Raw genomic sequence first — 14,504 nt, 5'->3', positions numbered from 1 at the left:
AATATAATAATAATGATAATAATAATAATAATAATAATAATAATAATAATAATATATAATAATAATAATAATAATAATAATAATATAATAATAATAATAATAATAATAATAATAATAATAATAATAATAATAATAATAATAATAATAATAATAATAATAATAATATAATAATAATAAATAAATAATAATAATAATGATAATAATAATAATAATAATAATAATAATAATAATAATAATAATAATAATGAATAATAATAATAATAATAATAATAATAATAATAATAATAATAATAATAATAATAATAATAATAATAATAATAATAATAATAATGATAATAATAATAATAATAATAATAATAATAATAATAATAATAATAATGATAATAATAATAATAATAATAATAATAATAATAATAATAATAATAATAATAATAATAATAATAATAATAATAATAATAATAATAATGATAATAATAATACCAAAAAAATACTAATAATATAAGATAAGATAAGATAAGATAAGATAAGATAAAATATACTTTATTCATCCAAAAAAAAAAAAATGGAAATTCGTTTACAGACGTGGCATGCATGAAAATGTATAAAGACAAAGTTGAGAATCCATGGCGACAATGTATATATATATATATATATATATATATATATATATATATATATATATATATATATATATATATATATATAAATGAGTATTACTCATAAACGGTATTATCCAGACTATAAACGTTCATGATTACACAAAGTTTTGTGTGTTGGTCCGTTATTCTTCCGGATGGCAATGTTGTGAACTCCTTGGCCAAGCGCATACTATCTATAATATATCAAAAATCTCATTTATCCGCACTTGCCAAAAATCCGAATATCCCAATTATCACAACCACTCATTTCAACCTGCTGCTGCGAAGGGATCACAAATCAAAACCAAAAAAAAAAGATATATGTGACCTAACGTCTCAAAACGATATTATTTCCGAACGAAGCATATGCTTAAAAGTCGAATTTAATGTTAAACTGATCAAAAATAAAAATTGTTGGCATTAGCACTATAAAATATGGTATCCATTCTCCTTTATTATACATACAAACTCAACACAAGTCTGCTATTTCTGGCTATAAATTCAATTTTCAACATCTTAACCATCCCGACTTAATACCGTTTTGGGGCGAAGGGTCACATATGTGTCTCCTACAGTTTGTCTGTTGTCTCCTCCTCCTTCTTCTTCTTCTTCCATATCCCTCGCTACCTACCTACCTACCTACCTACGTACGTCTTCTTGTAGTTATAAGAGGCTGACAGCCCGTTTGTCCAAAAGCGGACGTCGGTAGAATATACGTGATCGTACACACACACACACACGTTAGACACTACCTGGACAGTGAGAGGGACTGAACATTATTAGTTAGTATCAGATAGAGAGAGTAGTATTAATAGTAACATCAGATAGGGTTTTACTTGTAATTATTCTTTGACTAGAAGGAAGGACTACGAGAGACAGACAAAATTTGTTTGTGTTTTGCTTGCTTGTCTAAAATTGGTAAGAACTTTTATTGATTATTGATTATTGATTTTGAGCTTTTTTAAAGAGCAATATCCAACTAAACGTGCTCAAATCGCTTTACAAAAAAGTCCCTGGCCAACAGCAACGCGTAACATGCAGAACGAAACATGACGCCTGTTAGGCGATATTACATTTTTTTTCCGACATGTATTAGACATACAACGTTGTTAAATGTCATTTACTCATTTTACACCGGAGTGCGCTGAGAGAATGTGAGTAAAGAGCCTTTTCCAAGGACTCAACTATTCGTCGTGCGAGAAGAGGTCGAACCCAGGACCTTCTGATCCGAAAGCGAGTGTCATACCACTAGACCACATAGCCACAACTTAAATCTTTTCGAAAGGGTAAATGTGACTCATATATTATATGTGACCCTTCGTCTCAAATCGGTATAAAGTCGGGATGACTAAGATGCTGAAAATTGAAGTTGTAGCCAGAAATATCATGTTTAAGTTGAGTTTATTTGCTTTATAGAGGGGAAGGAATATCATATTTTACTGTGCTAAATACAAACGTTTCATATTTTTGACCAGTTTGACGTTAATTGACTTTTTAGCATCTGGTCCATCCCGACATAAAACCGTTTTGAGACGAAGGGTCACATATAGTCGTTTTTAAGGACAAATAGGTTATCCCGTTTTATCAAACAGATTTGATCATAATACATGGACGCTATTTTTTACTATAGAGATTCCTTTTTTATCGAGATTATCCATTTTCAAAAATAACATGGGTTTAGATGAAACAGTCACATTGTGTGCTGATTGAAACCTGGGCTTGGTCTTATGTTGTTTTGTTTTTTTTTTTAAGTGAGAGGAAGTGAGTTTTGAAAATTGATGGGATAGATGAGTTGCCGTTGATATCATATATATATGTGACCCCTCGTCCCAAAACGGTATTAAGTCGGGATGATTAAGATGGTTAAAATGGAATTTGTAGCCAGAGCCATCATGCTTAAGTTGAATTTATTGGCTTTATAGAGGAGAAAGAATGTCATATTTTACTGTGCTAAATAACAACGTTTCATATTTTTGACCAGTTTCACTATAATTTGAATTTTTAGCATCTGGTCCATCCCAAAATAATACCGTTTTGAGACGAGGGGTCACAAATAAGGGAACAACACAAAAACAAATGACGTTTCGGCCTTCGGTCTTTTTCAACTAAACACGAAACTCGAAGAAGGTCAAAGGCCGAAACGTCGTTTGTTTTGTGTTGTTCCCTTATATATGAGTCTCATTTATCCTCTATTTTTCTCTCTATTTTATTAGCTCATTTAGGTATCTCTAGCTTTTTGGTTAAATCTTTTGTCTATCGTTAGTTGGGCGGCTATGTGGTCTAGCGGTATGACACTCGCTTTCGGATCGGAAGGTCCTGGGTTCGAGCCTCACGCTCGGCGCATAGTTGAGTCCTTGAAAAATGCTCTTTACTCACTTTCTCTCACCGTACTCAGGTGTAAAGTGAGTTCCTGGCCGTTAACAGCGCTGTCTTTGTCCGAAAAATTGTAATATCGCCTAACAGGCGTTATGTTCCGTCCTACATGTTTAATGTTACTGTTGACCAGGGACCCCTTGCAAAGCGCTTTGAGCACATTTAGTGGATATTGCGCTATATAAAGCTCAATTATTTTTTTTAGTTCATTTTTGGGTATTTTTTGTTGTTCTTTGTATTAGTCTTTTTATTCGGCTATACGGTGTCGTGTGGTATCATACTCGCTTTCGGGTAGAAGAGTCCTGGGTTTGAGTCCCGCTATAAGAGGCGCATAGTTGAGTCCTTGGAAAAGACATATTTGTGTCAGTGCGCGACACAATGAGTCGGAAGGTGAAAATTTTGGATTTGCCTTTCTTTTGTATTTTCTGAAAGAATTTGCTCCCCGGAGCATTTTAGTCTTTATTTGAAGTAAATCGGGTGATTTTTCATGAAGTTATAGTCAGATGTATGGGAAAAGTATCCAGCAACTTCATACTTTTTCAAATATGACTACCTGTTAAAAATATTTAGAAGTGAAATTAAGCTTTGATATTTCCCGAAGATGTATAAAAATTTAATCATTTAAGACAAGAACTCATTTTTTGGAGCTAAATTGACTGTCTAGCAAAAATTGGCAATATCTCAGTTCAAACCTTTTCAACTTCCGACTGAAAATGTCATTCACTGAAACATTTATTCACATTTTCTCACTGTACTCGTGTGTAAAATGAGTACCTAGCCGTTAATAGCGTTATCTAGTTTGGTAAAAAAAGTAATTGAAATATCTCCTAACAGTATTCATATCTCGTCCCACATATTATTAAGTGTTTCTGTTGAATTAGGACCCTCTGTAAAGCGTTTTGAGCACGTTTAGTGGATATTTACTATAAGTGGTTACACTTTTATATATGATTGGTTAAATCTGACTCAAAGTAATTGACGTTTTGGAGGGGGTAATGCTTTTCTTTTTTTTATTTCTAAAATAATTTAAATTTAACATCACAGTACTAAAGTACAGTTAATTTACGCTTTATTGCTCATTAGAGTCATTTTTACTCTCTTTATTTCACTATTTTAAAAAAAAAAATGAGCTTTTATTTAGCGCAATATCCACTAAATGTGCCCAAAGCGCTTTATAAGGGGTCCCTGGTCAATAGAAACATTCAACATGTAGGACGGGACATAACGCCTGTTAGGCGATATTACAATTTTTCGGACAAAGACTACTCCTATTAACGGCCAGGTACTAATGTTATACCTGAGTACGGTTAGAGAATGTGAGTAAAGAGCCTTCTCCAAGGACTTAACTATGCGCCGAGCGCGAGGCTCGAACCCAGGACCTTCCGATCCGAAAGCGAGTGTCATACCACTAGACCACATAGCCGCACTATACATCTTATTGACTCATTTAGGTACCGCTTGAATTTGGTATCAATTCAATATACCTAGCGTGGTTTAACAGAATGTTTTGTATCTTTTATAGATAGTATGCGCTTGGCTAAGAAGATCATAACATTGCCATCCGGAAGTATAACGGACCAACACACAAAACTGTGTGTCTCCATGAACGTTTATAGTCAGGTTCATACAGTTCAGTGAGCATTACTCATAAACGCGGATGGCAAAAAAACAATAACAAAGACCAGAGTGACGTCATGTTCGTTCTATCTATAAGAGTCACTTTTACACCCTATATTTTACCATACTATTTATTGACTCATCTAGGCGAAGCTTGATTTTGGTTTCAATCCATTATTATACGTAACGTGATTTAACAAATAGGATGTTTCCTATCTTTTATAAGAGTAATTTTTACACACTTTTTTTTACCATACGATTTAATGACTCATCTAGGCGTCGCTTGATTTTGGTATCAATTCAATATCTCTCTCTGATTAACAACTATAGGAAAATCGTCACATTCGTTACGATATAACCAACATTTTTATTATTCAAATGTCTTGTGTAAATCATAAAATTTAAAGAAAATGAACAGTGTGTTGTAGAGCATGTTTTACTATAGAAATGATGTATCGGAAGAACTTTATGCGATAGGGAATGAGATTAGCGGAAGAGTAGCGTCCCTTGATTGGACGTCACCCATAGTCTGTGACGTCACCGGTGGAAAAGTTATTAGAGAGAGAACGTCATGCTGGTTGTGCGCATGCGTCTCTCGTCCTTGTCCGCGAGGACGCGAGTAATAACTTTTTCCGCCGGTGACGTCACAGACTATGGGTGACGTCCAATCAAGGGACGCCACTCTTCCGCTAATCTCATTCCCTATTGTTTTTGAGTGAGAAAAATATATTTTTGTGTTAGTTCGGTGTGAAATTTTGGGGAAAATCCTGAAAATGGCTGGTAAGGAGAGAATTAAAAGTAACGTGGTTTAACAAATATAATGGTTTCTATCTTTTATAAGAGCCAATTTTCCTCCGTCTCTTTTACTATACTATTTATTCATGTGGTCTCGTGGTAGGACACTCGCTTTCGGACCGGAAAATCCAGGATTCGAGCCTCGCTCGGCGCATACTTGAACCCCTTGGAAAAGACTCTTTACTCACATTCTCTCACCGTACTCAAGTGTAAAATGAGTACCTGACCGTTAACAGCGTTGTGTCTGTCCGAAAGAAAAAAAAATGTAATATTATCGCTTAATAGCCGTCATGTCTCGTTCTACATGCTCCGTATTTCTATTGGTGAGAGAGCCCTTTTTGAATCGCTTTGAGAAATGTTAGTGTATATTGCGGTTTATAAAAGCTCAATATTTAAAACAGGCTTTTCAATCTCTTAGTCCGGATAGGAGACTATCTCTATTTTTTCCTTCAATTTATGTATCCAATCAATTAATTACATCATAAAACAATAACATCAATCGGGCGGAGTTGCCGTAACAGTAGTGTCACGGGTTCGAATCCTCAACACCGTAAAGTTTTTTGTTTTTTTTACTCTATATTTTCTTGTAGTTCTCTACTATCTTCATACGTGTGCGTCACATTTTTTCTTTATGTATATACATACATATATATATATATATATATATATATATATATATATATATATATATATATTATTTCTTATTCTTTTTGTATTTCCTTTGTTTAAAAACAAAAACAAACAAAAAAAAAACAAAATATGAAATATAATTTGTTTTAATTGTTTTTTAAATTTAAATGAATTATTGCTAACGATTTCTTGTCCATTTATTTCAGATATCAAAGAAGAAAGAAAGCAACTCGAATACAAGCTAATCCACGTACAGAAACAAACAAGAAACGCAATAATAAAGTCGTGTTCATTTTGAAGAAATTTTAATTTCTGTTGTAAGGAATTTGAAGTTTTCAAAGAGAACGAACAACGCCTTGTGAAAAAAATAATCAACATTTCGCCGCTGCAAAAAATCCCAACAATATTTTTTCTACCCGAGCCGCTCTTGCAATTCTAACACAATGAAAGCCATCTTGAACCATTTCGCAATCCTTGGTAAGTACCTACATACAAAACAATTTAAAGAAAATGAAGAGTGTGTTGCAGAGTATGTTTTACTATAGAAATGTTGTATCGGAAGAACTTTATCATATTGTTTTTGAGTGGAAAAAATATATTTTTGTGTTAGTTCGGTGTGAAATTTTGGGGAAAATCCTGAAAATGACTGTTAAGGAAAGAGTTAACAGTCACGTGGTTTAACAAACAGAATGGTTTCTATCTTTTATAAGAGCCAATTTTCCTCCGTCTATTCTACTATACATTTTAAATAAATAAGTAAAAATAGTGCGGCTATGTGGTCTAGTGGTATGACACTCGCTTTCAGATCGGAAGGTCCTGGGTTCGACCCCCTCGCGCTCGGCGCGTAGTTGAGTCCTTGGAAAAGGTTCTTTACTCACATTCTCTCACCGTACTCAGGTGTAAAACGAGTACCTGGCCGTTAATAGAGTTGTCTTTCTCCGAACAATTGTAATATCGCCTAACAGGCGTCATGTCCAGTCCTACATGTTAATTGTTGCTGTTGACCAGGGACCCCTTGTAAAGCGCTTTGAGCACATTTTGCGGATATTGCGCTAATTTTTATTTCCTACTTATTTTACACTAGTCACGGGGACGAAGTGCCGAGTGGTTAAGGCATTGCACTGTGATCCGGATGACCGGGTTCAGCCCCGCTTCAGGCACTTTCGTTTATTTCTTGAGCAAGATTATTAACCCCCAATTTACTGACTTGGACAACATGGGGGATTCCTGCTGACCTCAGACATCTTGTTTGATGAGTTATCTATATTCCTTCGTGGAATGCCTAGGCGACGATATCTTATGATGTCGTGGCGCAAAAGGCATAATTCTTTTTATATTTTACAAGAGTCAAAATGACGTCACGACTGTTGAACCCTATTGATATGATTAAGCGAGAACTAATCATTAAATGGAACTCTTGTAAAGCCCTCTGAGCATGTTTAGTGGACATTGCGCTATATAAAAGCTCTTTTTTTTTTTGGTAATCAACAAGCTAATTTTATATGTCCGAGGGGGCTTGAAGGTGTGTCAAAAATCCCGCGTTTTGATTGGTCAAAAATATAATGGTTATAATATCTAGATGAAAAATAGTCTTTTTAAAAATCAAACTTACAAATAGATGTAGTATGAGCTTGGTAAGAAGGCATCCCTTACCGTTTTCTACTTTTCAAGTAAATGTCATATTCTAGGCTGCTAGAAAGTGTGTACTGTAAAAAAGATTTACAAAAAATGAATATAAATGCTTAAAAAAGAACAAACTACCGAACACGGAACGTTTCGAGCTCAAAACCTTTCTTCAGCCAACCGCCCCCCCCCACCCCCCCCACCCCCCCCCCCTTACCCCTCGCCTCCATAACAACAACAACAACAACAACAACAACAACAAAAACAACAACAAAAGACAAACATTATACATTCCTAATTTCCAGGTAGGCTACAGAGAAATACGCTTCAACAGTCGTGACGTCACTTCCCCCGTAATGACGCAGAGTAACTTAGTAGCACTGGCTCTAAACTATCGGAACAATGGCGGACTTCTCAGACGAGCTTAAATTTGATCATGTTTTGACTTTTACACATTCTGATCACAAGACAAATGAAAAGTTCTAGCCAGCATGAAGAATAAAAAGTACCCATTTTCTTTGTTTAGAACCAAGATGGTCGCCGTTGGTGGGCGACGTGACATCAGACTACTGAATCCAATTAGCTAGGTCCTCTCTGTGGAAAGAATATTAGTCTTGAACAAACTATTTCCAATAATTTTCTTCTACAGAGACAGGACCGACCAAATTAATTTCTCTGTCGTCGATCACTGGAATTTAGTAAATGTATTTGTGTATCTTTATTCTTATTTCCTATTGGCTGAAGATGGGTTTTGAGCCCGAAAGGTTCCGTGTTTGGTATAATTTTGTTATATCTATATATATATATATATATATATATATATATATATATATATATATATATATATATATATTTCAAGCTATTATATTCAATTTAATGTCGTTTATTACTTATATTTTCTTTTACACATAAGCTTTCCTTGTGATGAATTGCTCGTCTTGAAATAAGAGATGATGGGTAAAAAAAAAAAAAAACTTTTCTCATTACTCAAGCGCTCAGAACGGGACTCAAACCCAGGACCTTCCGATTGGAAAAAAAAACCTCTAGACCCTCATAGCTGCACTAGTTTTCTGACCAGAAAAAATCCTTAAATGTGTTTTTTTTTTCTTTTTCTTTTGTTTTTGGTTTGTTTGTTTGTTTGTTGTTTTTTTTAAGTTTTTTTTTTTGTTTAACCTTTTACAAAGTACGACAGCTTTAGCTCGACAAGTGCACGCGTTAGAAGGATTTATTCTTTAGGGGAAAAAAGAGGCGGGGGGGGGGGGGGGTTTGGGTGAAAAGGCTTAACATCTCATAAAACTATTTTTGTGGTTGCAACTAACATCCATCACCTTCATCGTAGCCATCGTTAAGTTATGGCCTGACATTGGAACCCACACAAAAAATGGCATTTTGACGTCATTATTTGTTTTTTTCACCGCCTAGTGAGTTGTCGTTAGTAGTGCTCATTCAAACAAGTGGTTCCATTGGTTGAACTATTGAATACAACCGTAGCCATCGTTATATTATAGCCTGATACTGAAACCCACCAAAACAAATGGCATTTTGACGTCATTATTTGATTTTTATTTTTTTTTGCAGCGCCTAGTGAGTTGTCGTTAGCAAGTAGAGCTCATGGAAACAAGTGGTTCCATTGGTTGAATTATTGAATACAACTCACGATTTGTTTTCTTTTGTGGCCAAAGACTGGCATTTTGACTTCTCTTTTTGGTCAGTGTCAGGCTATAGATAGTATGCGCTTGGCTAATAAGCTCATAACATTGCCATCCGGAAGTAAAACGGACCAACACACAAAACTGTGTGTATCCATGAACGTTTATAGTCAGGTGAATACAGTTCAGTGAGCATTACTCATAAACGCGGATGGCAAAAAAAAACAATAACAAAGACCTGAGTGACGTCATCTTCGACCTATCTATTAACCAGACTATAAACGTTTAAGGTTACACATAATTTAGTGTGTTGGTCTGTTATACTTCAGGATGGCAATGTTATGAGCTTCTTAGCCAAGCGCGTACTATCTATTGATCAAGCGGTGGTAAAACCTGTGTAGTTTTCGATGTCAACCAATCACTGTCATTGTTTACATTATGACGACTGTCCGAGGGGCGTGGTTATATCTTTTTTTTTTCTATTTTTAGATCAAATTCAACAGAAAAAAACTTGACGAACATTTAAACGTTTGAATAGGATTCAACAGTCGTAACGTCACTTCCTTCCTAATGACGCATGGTAACTTCGTAACACTGGCTCTAAACTATCGGAACAATGGCGGACGCCTTTACGAAATATTTCTCCGGCGATCATAAAGCGTATCCTGAGGAAAAGACCAACATAAATTTGATCATGTTTTGACTTTTACACATTCTGATCACAAGGCATATGAAAAGTTCTAGCCAGCATGAAAAATAAAAATTAATGATTTTCTTTGTTTAGAACCAAGATGGCCGCCGTTGCCGGGCGGCGTGACATCAGACTATTGAATCGTATTGGTTTCAATAGTCTGATGTCACGTCGCACAGCAACGGCGGCCATCATGGTTCTAAACGAAGAAATTCGGTGCTTTTTATTATTCTTCATGCTAGCTAGAACTTTTCATATTATGTCTTCTCGCTTAATCATATCAATAGGGTTCAACAGTCGTGACGTCACGTCCTTCGTAATGACTTATAGTAACTTAGAAACCGGTTCTAACTTATCGGAACAATGGCGGACGCCATTATCTCCATCACTGCCCTTATGAAATACTTCTCCGACAAACATAAAAGTGGATCCAGAGGAACAAAAACATGAATAATCTGAAAATGTTTTTTACTTTTATCAATTCTGATCACATGCCATGTGAAAAATTTCTATAGACAAGCTACTTGTTGCTGGGCGGACGTGAAGTCAGACTATTGAGTCCTAGCATTCTTTGTTAAGGGAATAGGGAATGAGATTAGCGGAAGAGTAGCGACCCTTGATTGGAAGTCACGAGCGGAAAAGTTATTAGAGAGAGAACGTCATGTTGGTTGTGCGGCATGAGACACTTCACCGAAAGCGAGGACGAGAGAGACGCATGCGCAAAACCGTTTTGACATTCTCTCTGTAAGGTGACGTCCATTTGAGGGACGCTACTCTTCCGCTAATCTCATTCCCTATGGATTTGATAGATCATGCATTCACTCAGTAGTAGAATGAACGAAGTTGATGTCACTCAACTCTTTGTCATTGTCTTCGGACAGCCATTTTAGTGATTAGTTCTCGCTAAATTATATCAATTATATTATATAGATAGAACCTAAATGACGTAATTCAGGTCTTTGTTATTGTTTTTTTTGCCATCCGCGTTTGTGAGTAGTTCTCACTAAACTGTATTAACCAGACTATAAACGTTTAAGGTTACACATAGTTTTGTGTGTTGGTCCTTTATACTTCCGGATGGCAATGTTGTGAACTCCGTAGCCAAGCGCATACTATCTATATATAGTATGCGGTTGTCTAAGAAACTCACAACATTGACACCCGGAAATTTAACGAGCCAACACACAAAACTGTGTGTAACCATGAACGTTTATATTTTGGTTAATACCGTTTTATGAGAATTACTCATAAAGGCCATTGGCAAAAAAATAATAACAAAGATGGGTGACGTCATCTTCGTTCTATAGATAGTTCGAAGATGACGTCAATCAGGTCTCTGTTATTGTTTTTTGCCATCAGCGTTTATGAGTAATGCTCACTGAACGGTATTAACCCGACTATAAACGTTCATGGATTTTTTGTGTTGGTTTTGTGTGTTGGTCCGTTATACTTCCGGATGGCAATGTTGTGAGTTTCTTAGCCAAGCGCATACTATCTATCTATAATCGATACAAGTTCCACATTTGTGTGTGTGTGTGTGTGTGTGTGTGTGTGTTGGTACGTTATATCCTGCTGGCGGCTGTTGTGAGTATTTTACCTATACATATATGATTGCTATGCACTGTACTGTATTCGTCGAACAATATGTAAGGAAACGTATAATATATTTATAATATATAAATATAATCGAGCCATTGATATGATTTATGCAGTCTTCCTGTCGCTGTTGTCGTTATCTGTCAGACGTCAGGGTGTCATTCTAAATTGATGGAGGTGCGTGCATTTGTGCACGCTTGTGTATGCGTGTGTGTGTGTTTGTATGTGTTGTTAGTGTATATATAATGTACGTTTGTAGGCGTGTGTGTGTTGAATGGGAGGGTCGTCTATTTGGAGTAGAATAGGACATTTACTTGAAAAGTAGAAAACGGTAAGGGCTGCCTGAAGCCGGTGATCGTAAAATACTAAGGAAAGAGTGAAAATGGAGAGGATTCGTATGGGAACAAAACAGATAATGGACGTTTCGGGTACAAACCCTTCGTCAGCTTAACAGTACACAAATAAACGTGGAAAACAAATAAGATATAATGAAAAAATAACTTGAATCGTTATTTTTCATTATATTTTTTTTTTGTTTTTCACGTTTATTTGTGTACTGTTGTGCTGACGAAGGGTTTGTACTCGAAACGTCCATTGTCTGTTTTGTTCCCATACGAATCCTCTCCATTTTCACTCTTTCGTTGACATTTACTTGTAACTGATACTAAAATGGTGGGGTCTTCGACGAACATACAAGTGTATCCAGAGGAGAAAAACATAAATCTGATCATGCTTTGAATTTTATACAGTCTGAGCACATGACACGTGAAAATGTTCTAGCCAGCATGAAGAATAAAATGTACCGATTTTCTTTGTTTAGAACCAAATTTCTCGTTGTTGGGCGGGCGTGACATCAGACTATTGAATCCTATTTTAGTGGTACAGTTGTGCAATGCAAGGAAATATATTATAAGATAAATACTCACAGACGATGTACTTGTTGTGGGGCAATGTCGTCTAGTGGTATTATACTCGCCTTCGGATCTGAAGACCCTTGGTTCGAGTCCCGCTCTGTGAGGCGCATAGTCTCTTTAATTCTCTCCTTACCATGCATTTTTAGAATTTGCCACAAAAATTCACACCCACCCGACACAAAAACAGACTTTTCATAATCAAACAAAAAAGTAACAAGTGCATTCTATACAGAATGTTGTTCAGCAAAACGATGTCTACAACACAGTGTTTAGTATTTATAGCTGTAATCAAAGCATTTCTTTACATTTTGTGATGGACAAGAGAAATCAGAATGAGAAAATTGTCTGTTGCATCGTAACGAATCTGACGATTTTCCAATGGGTGGTAAGGACAGGGTTAACCACATTCTCCTTAGGTGTAAAATATGTACCTGACCGTTAAAAGAGTTGTCTTTGTTGAAATATATGTGACCCACCGTATCGAATCGGTATTATGTCGGGATCCACTCGGTAAGGGAAATTGAATTCATAGGCACAAATATCCGACTTGGGTTTAATTTCTGTACGTTATGGTGGAGTATAAAGACTATTTCTTGCATTACAAAAACTTCTAAGCTCCAATTTCTCATCATTCTTTCTCTAAATCCACTTTTTGGGGTCTGAATCATCCCGACATAATACCGTTTTGAGACGGAGGGTCACATATGTAATATCGCCTCATCTCCCGTCCTACATATTGAGAATTGCTGTTCGGTTAAGAATCCATTGTAAAACACTTTGAGCACGTTTAGTGGATATTGCTCTATATGAAAAGCTTCTTCATCATCATCATCATCATCATCATCATCATCATCATCATCATCATCATCATCATCATCATCATCATCAAGTGCCAGGCCTGTTGCAGACATCGGCGATCATGTCCCTCCAACCATATCTGTCTTCAGATCTTCTCAATAGCAGATTGTAATTAAATTGAAGCTTACATTCAACTTCACATTATTATTTATTTCTTGGAGCTTCGAGCAGCAACATTTACATTATACAACAAGATCAAGTTCATCGTTGTTTGAGGGTCAGTTGGTTGACTAGTGATTAGTGTGCGGCTATGTGGTCTAGTGGTATGACACTCGCTTTCGGATCGGAAGGTCATGAGTTCGAGCCTCGCGCTCGGCGCATAGTTGAGTCATTGGAAAAGGCTTTTTACTCACTTTCTCTCACCGTACTGAGGTGCAAAATGAGTACCTGGCCGTTAAGAGCGTTGTCTTTGTCCGAAAAATTGTTATATCGCCTAGCAGGCGGCATGTCCCATCCTACATGTTAAATGTTGCTGTTGACCAGGGACCCCTTGTAAAGCGCTTTGAGCACTTATGTGGATATTGCGCTTTATAAAAGCTCAATTTTTTTTTTTTTTTTTTTTAGTTATCATAAAGACGTTGACGATTTGGATCGCCAAGAAGGACGGTCGCGTCAAAATAAAAATTTAGGTCACGCACGTTTATCTCATTGAAGTGACGTGTGCAGAATTTAGATTCCCGTCATTCGTTACGATCAATGCAGGACAACATTCAATCTTGAGCTGTGAGCTTAGAGCTTTTATAACGCACAAAATCCCCTTAACCCTCTCCTTACCACCAGCTTTTTTCAGAATTTTCCACCAAAACTTCACACCCATCCAACACAAAAACAGAAATATCTTACTCAAACAGAAAAGCAACAATCACATTCTTCACATAATTTTGTTCGACAATATGACGAACTCTATTACAGAATGTTAAGTTTTTATAGCTATAGCAAGAAGAAATGAAATCTGGACGAAAAAATTGACAGTTGCATCGTTACAAATGTGACGATTTTGCAATATGTGATCCTTCGTCTCAAAATGGTATTAAGTCGGGATGACTAAGATGATGAAAATTGAATTTGTACCCAGAAATATCAGACTTAAGCTGAGTTTGCTTGCTTTATAGAGGAGAAG

The 14,504-nt window shown here is 35.8% G+C and overlaps 1 protein-coding gene across 4 annotated transcripts in view; it reads left to right on the top strand.

Moving 5' to 3' along the window:
* The first annotated feature begins 1,310 nt into the window (after positions 1–1,310).
* The window catches only part of LOC144960552 (uncharacterized), a 75,070-nt gene continuing 61,876 nt past the window's right edge, over positions 1,311–14,504 (top strand). For 2 of the 4 annotated variants that reach the window (XM_078893760.1, XM_078893761.1), the window contains exons 1-2: positions 1,311–1,556; positions 6,260–6,530. In XM_078893760.1, coding sequence (XP_078749886.1) covers positions 6,497–6,530 — 34 coding nt within the window. In that variant the 5' untranslated portion in view covers positions 1,311–1,556; positions 6,260–6,496. The remainder of the gene's footprint in view (positions 1,557–6,259; positions 6,531–14,504) is intronic. The other 2 variants (XM_078893762.1, XM_078893759.1) reach the window with 1 other exon arrangement.

The sequence above is a fragment of the Berghia stephanieae genome, chromosome 15 (assembly GCF_034508935.2).
Source record: "Berghia stephanieae isolate SIO BIC M18660-M18661 chromosome 15, UCSD_Bste_1.3, whole genome shotgun sequence".
NCBI classification, from domain to species: Eukaryota; Metazoa; Mollusca; class Gastropoda; order Nudibranchia; family Aeolidiidae; genus Berghia; species Berghia stephanieae.
The sequence above is the reverse complement of the archived record's forward strand: the minus strand, read 5'-3'. Positions and strand labels throughout refer to the sequence as shown.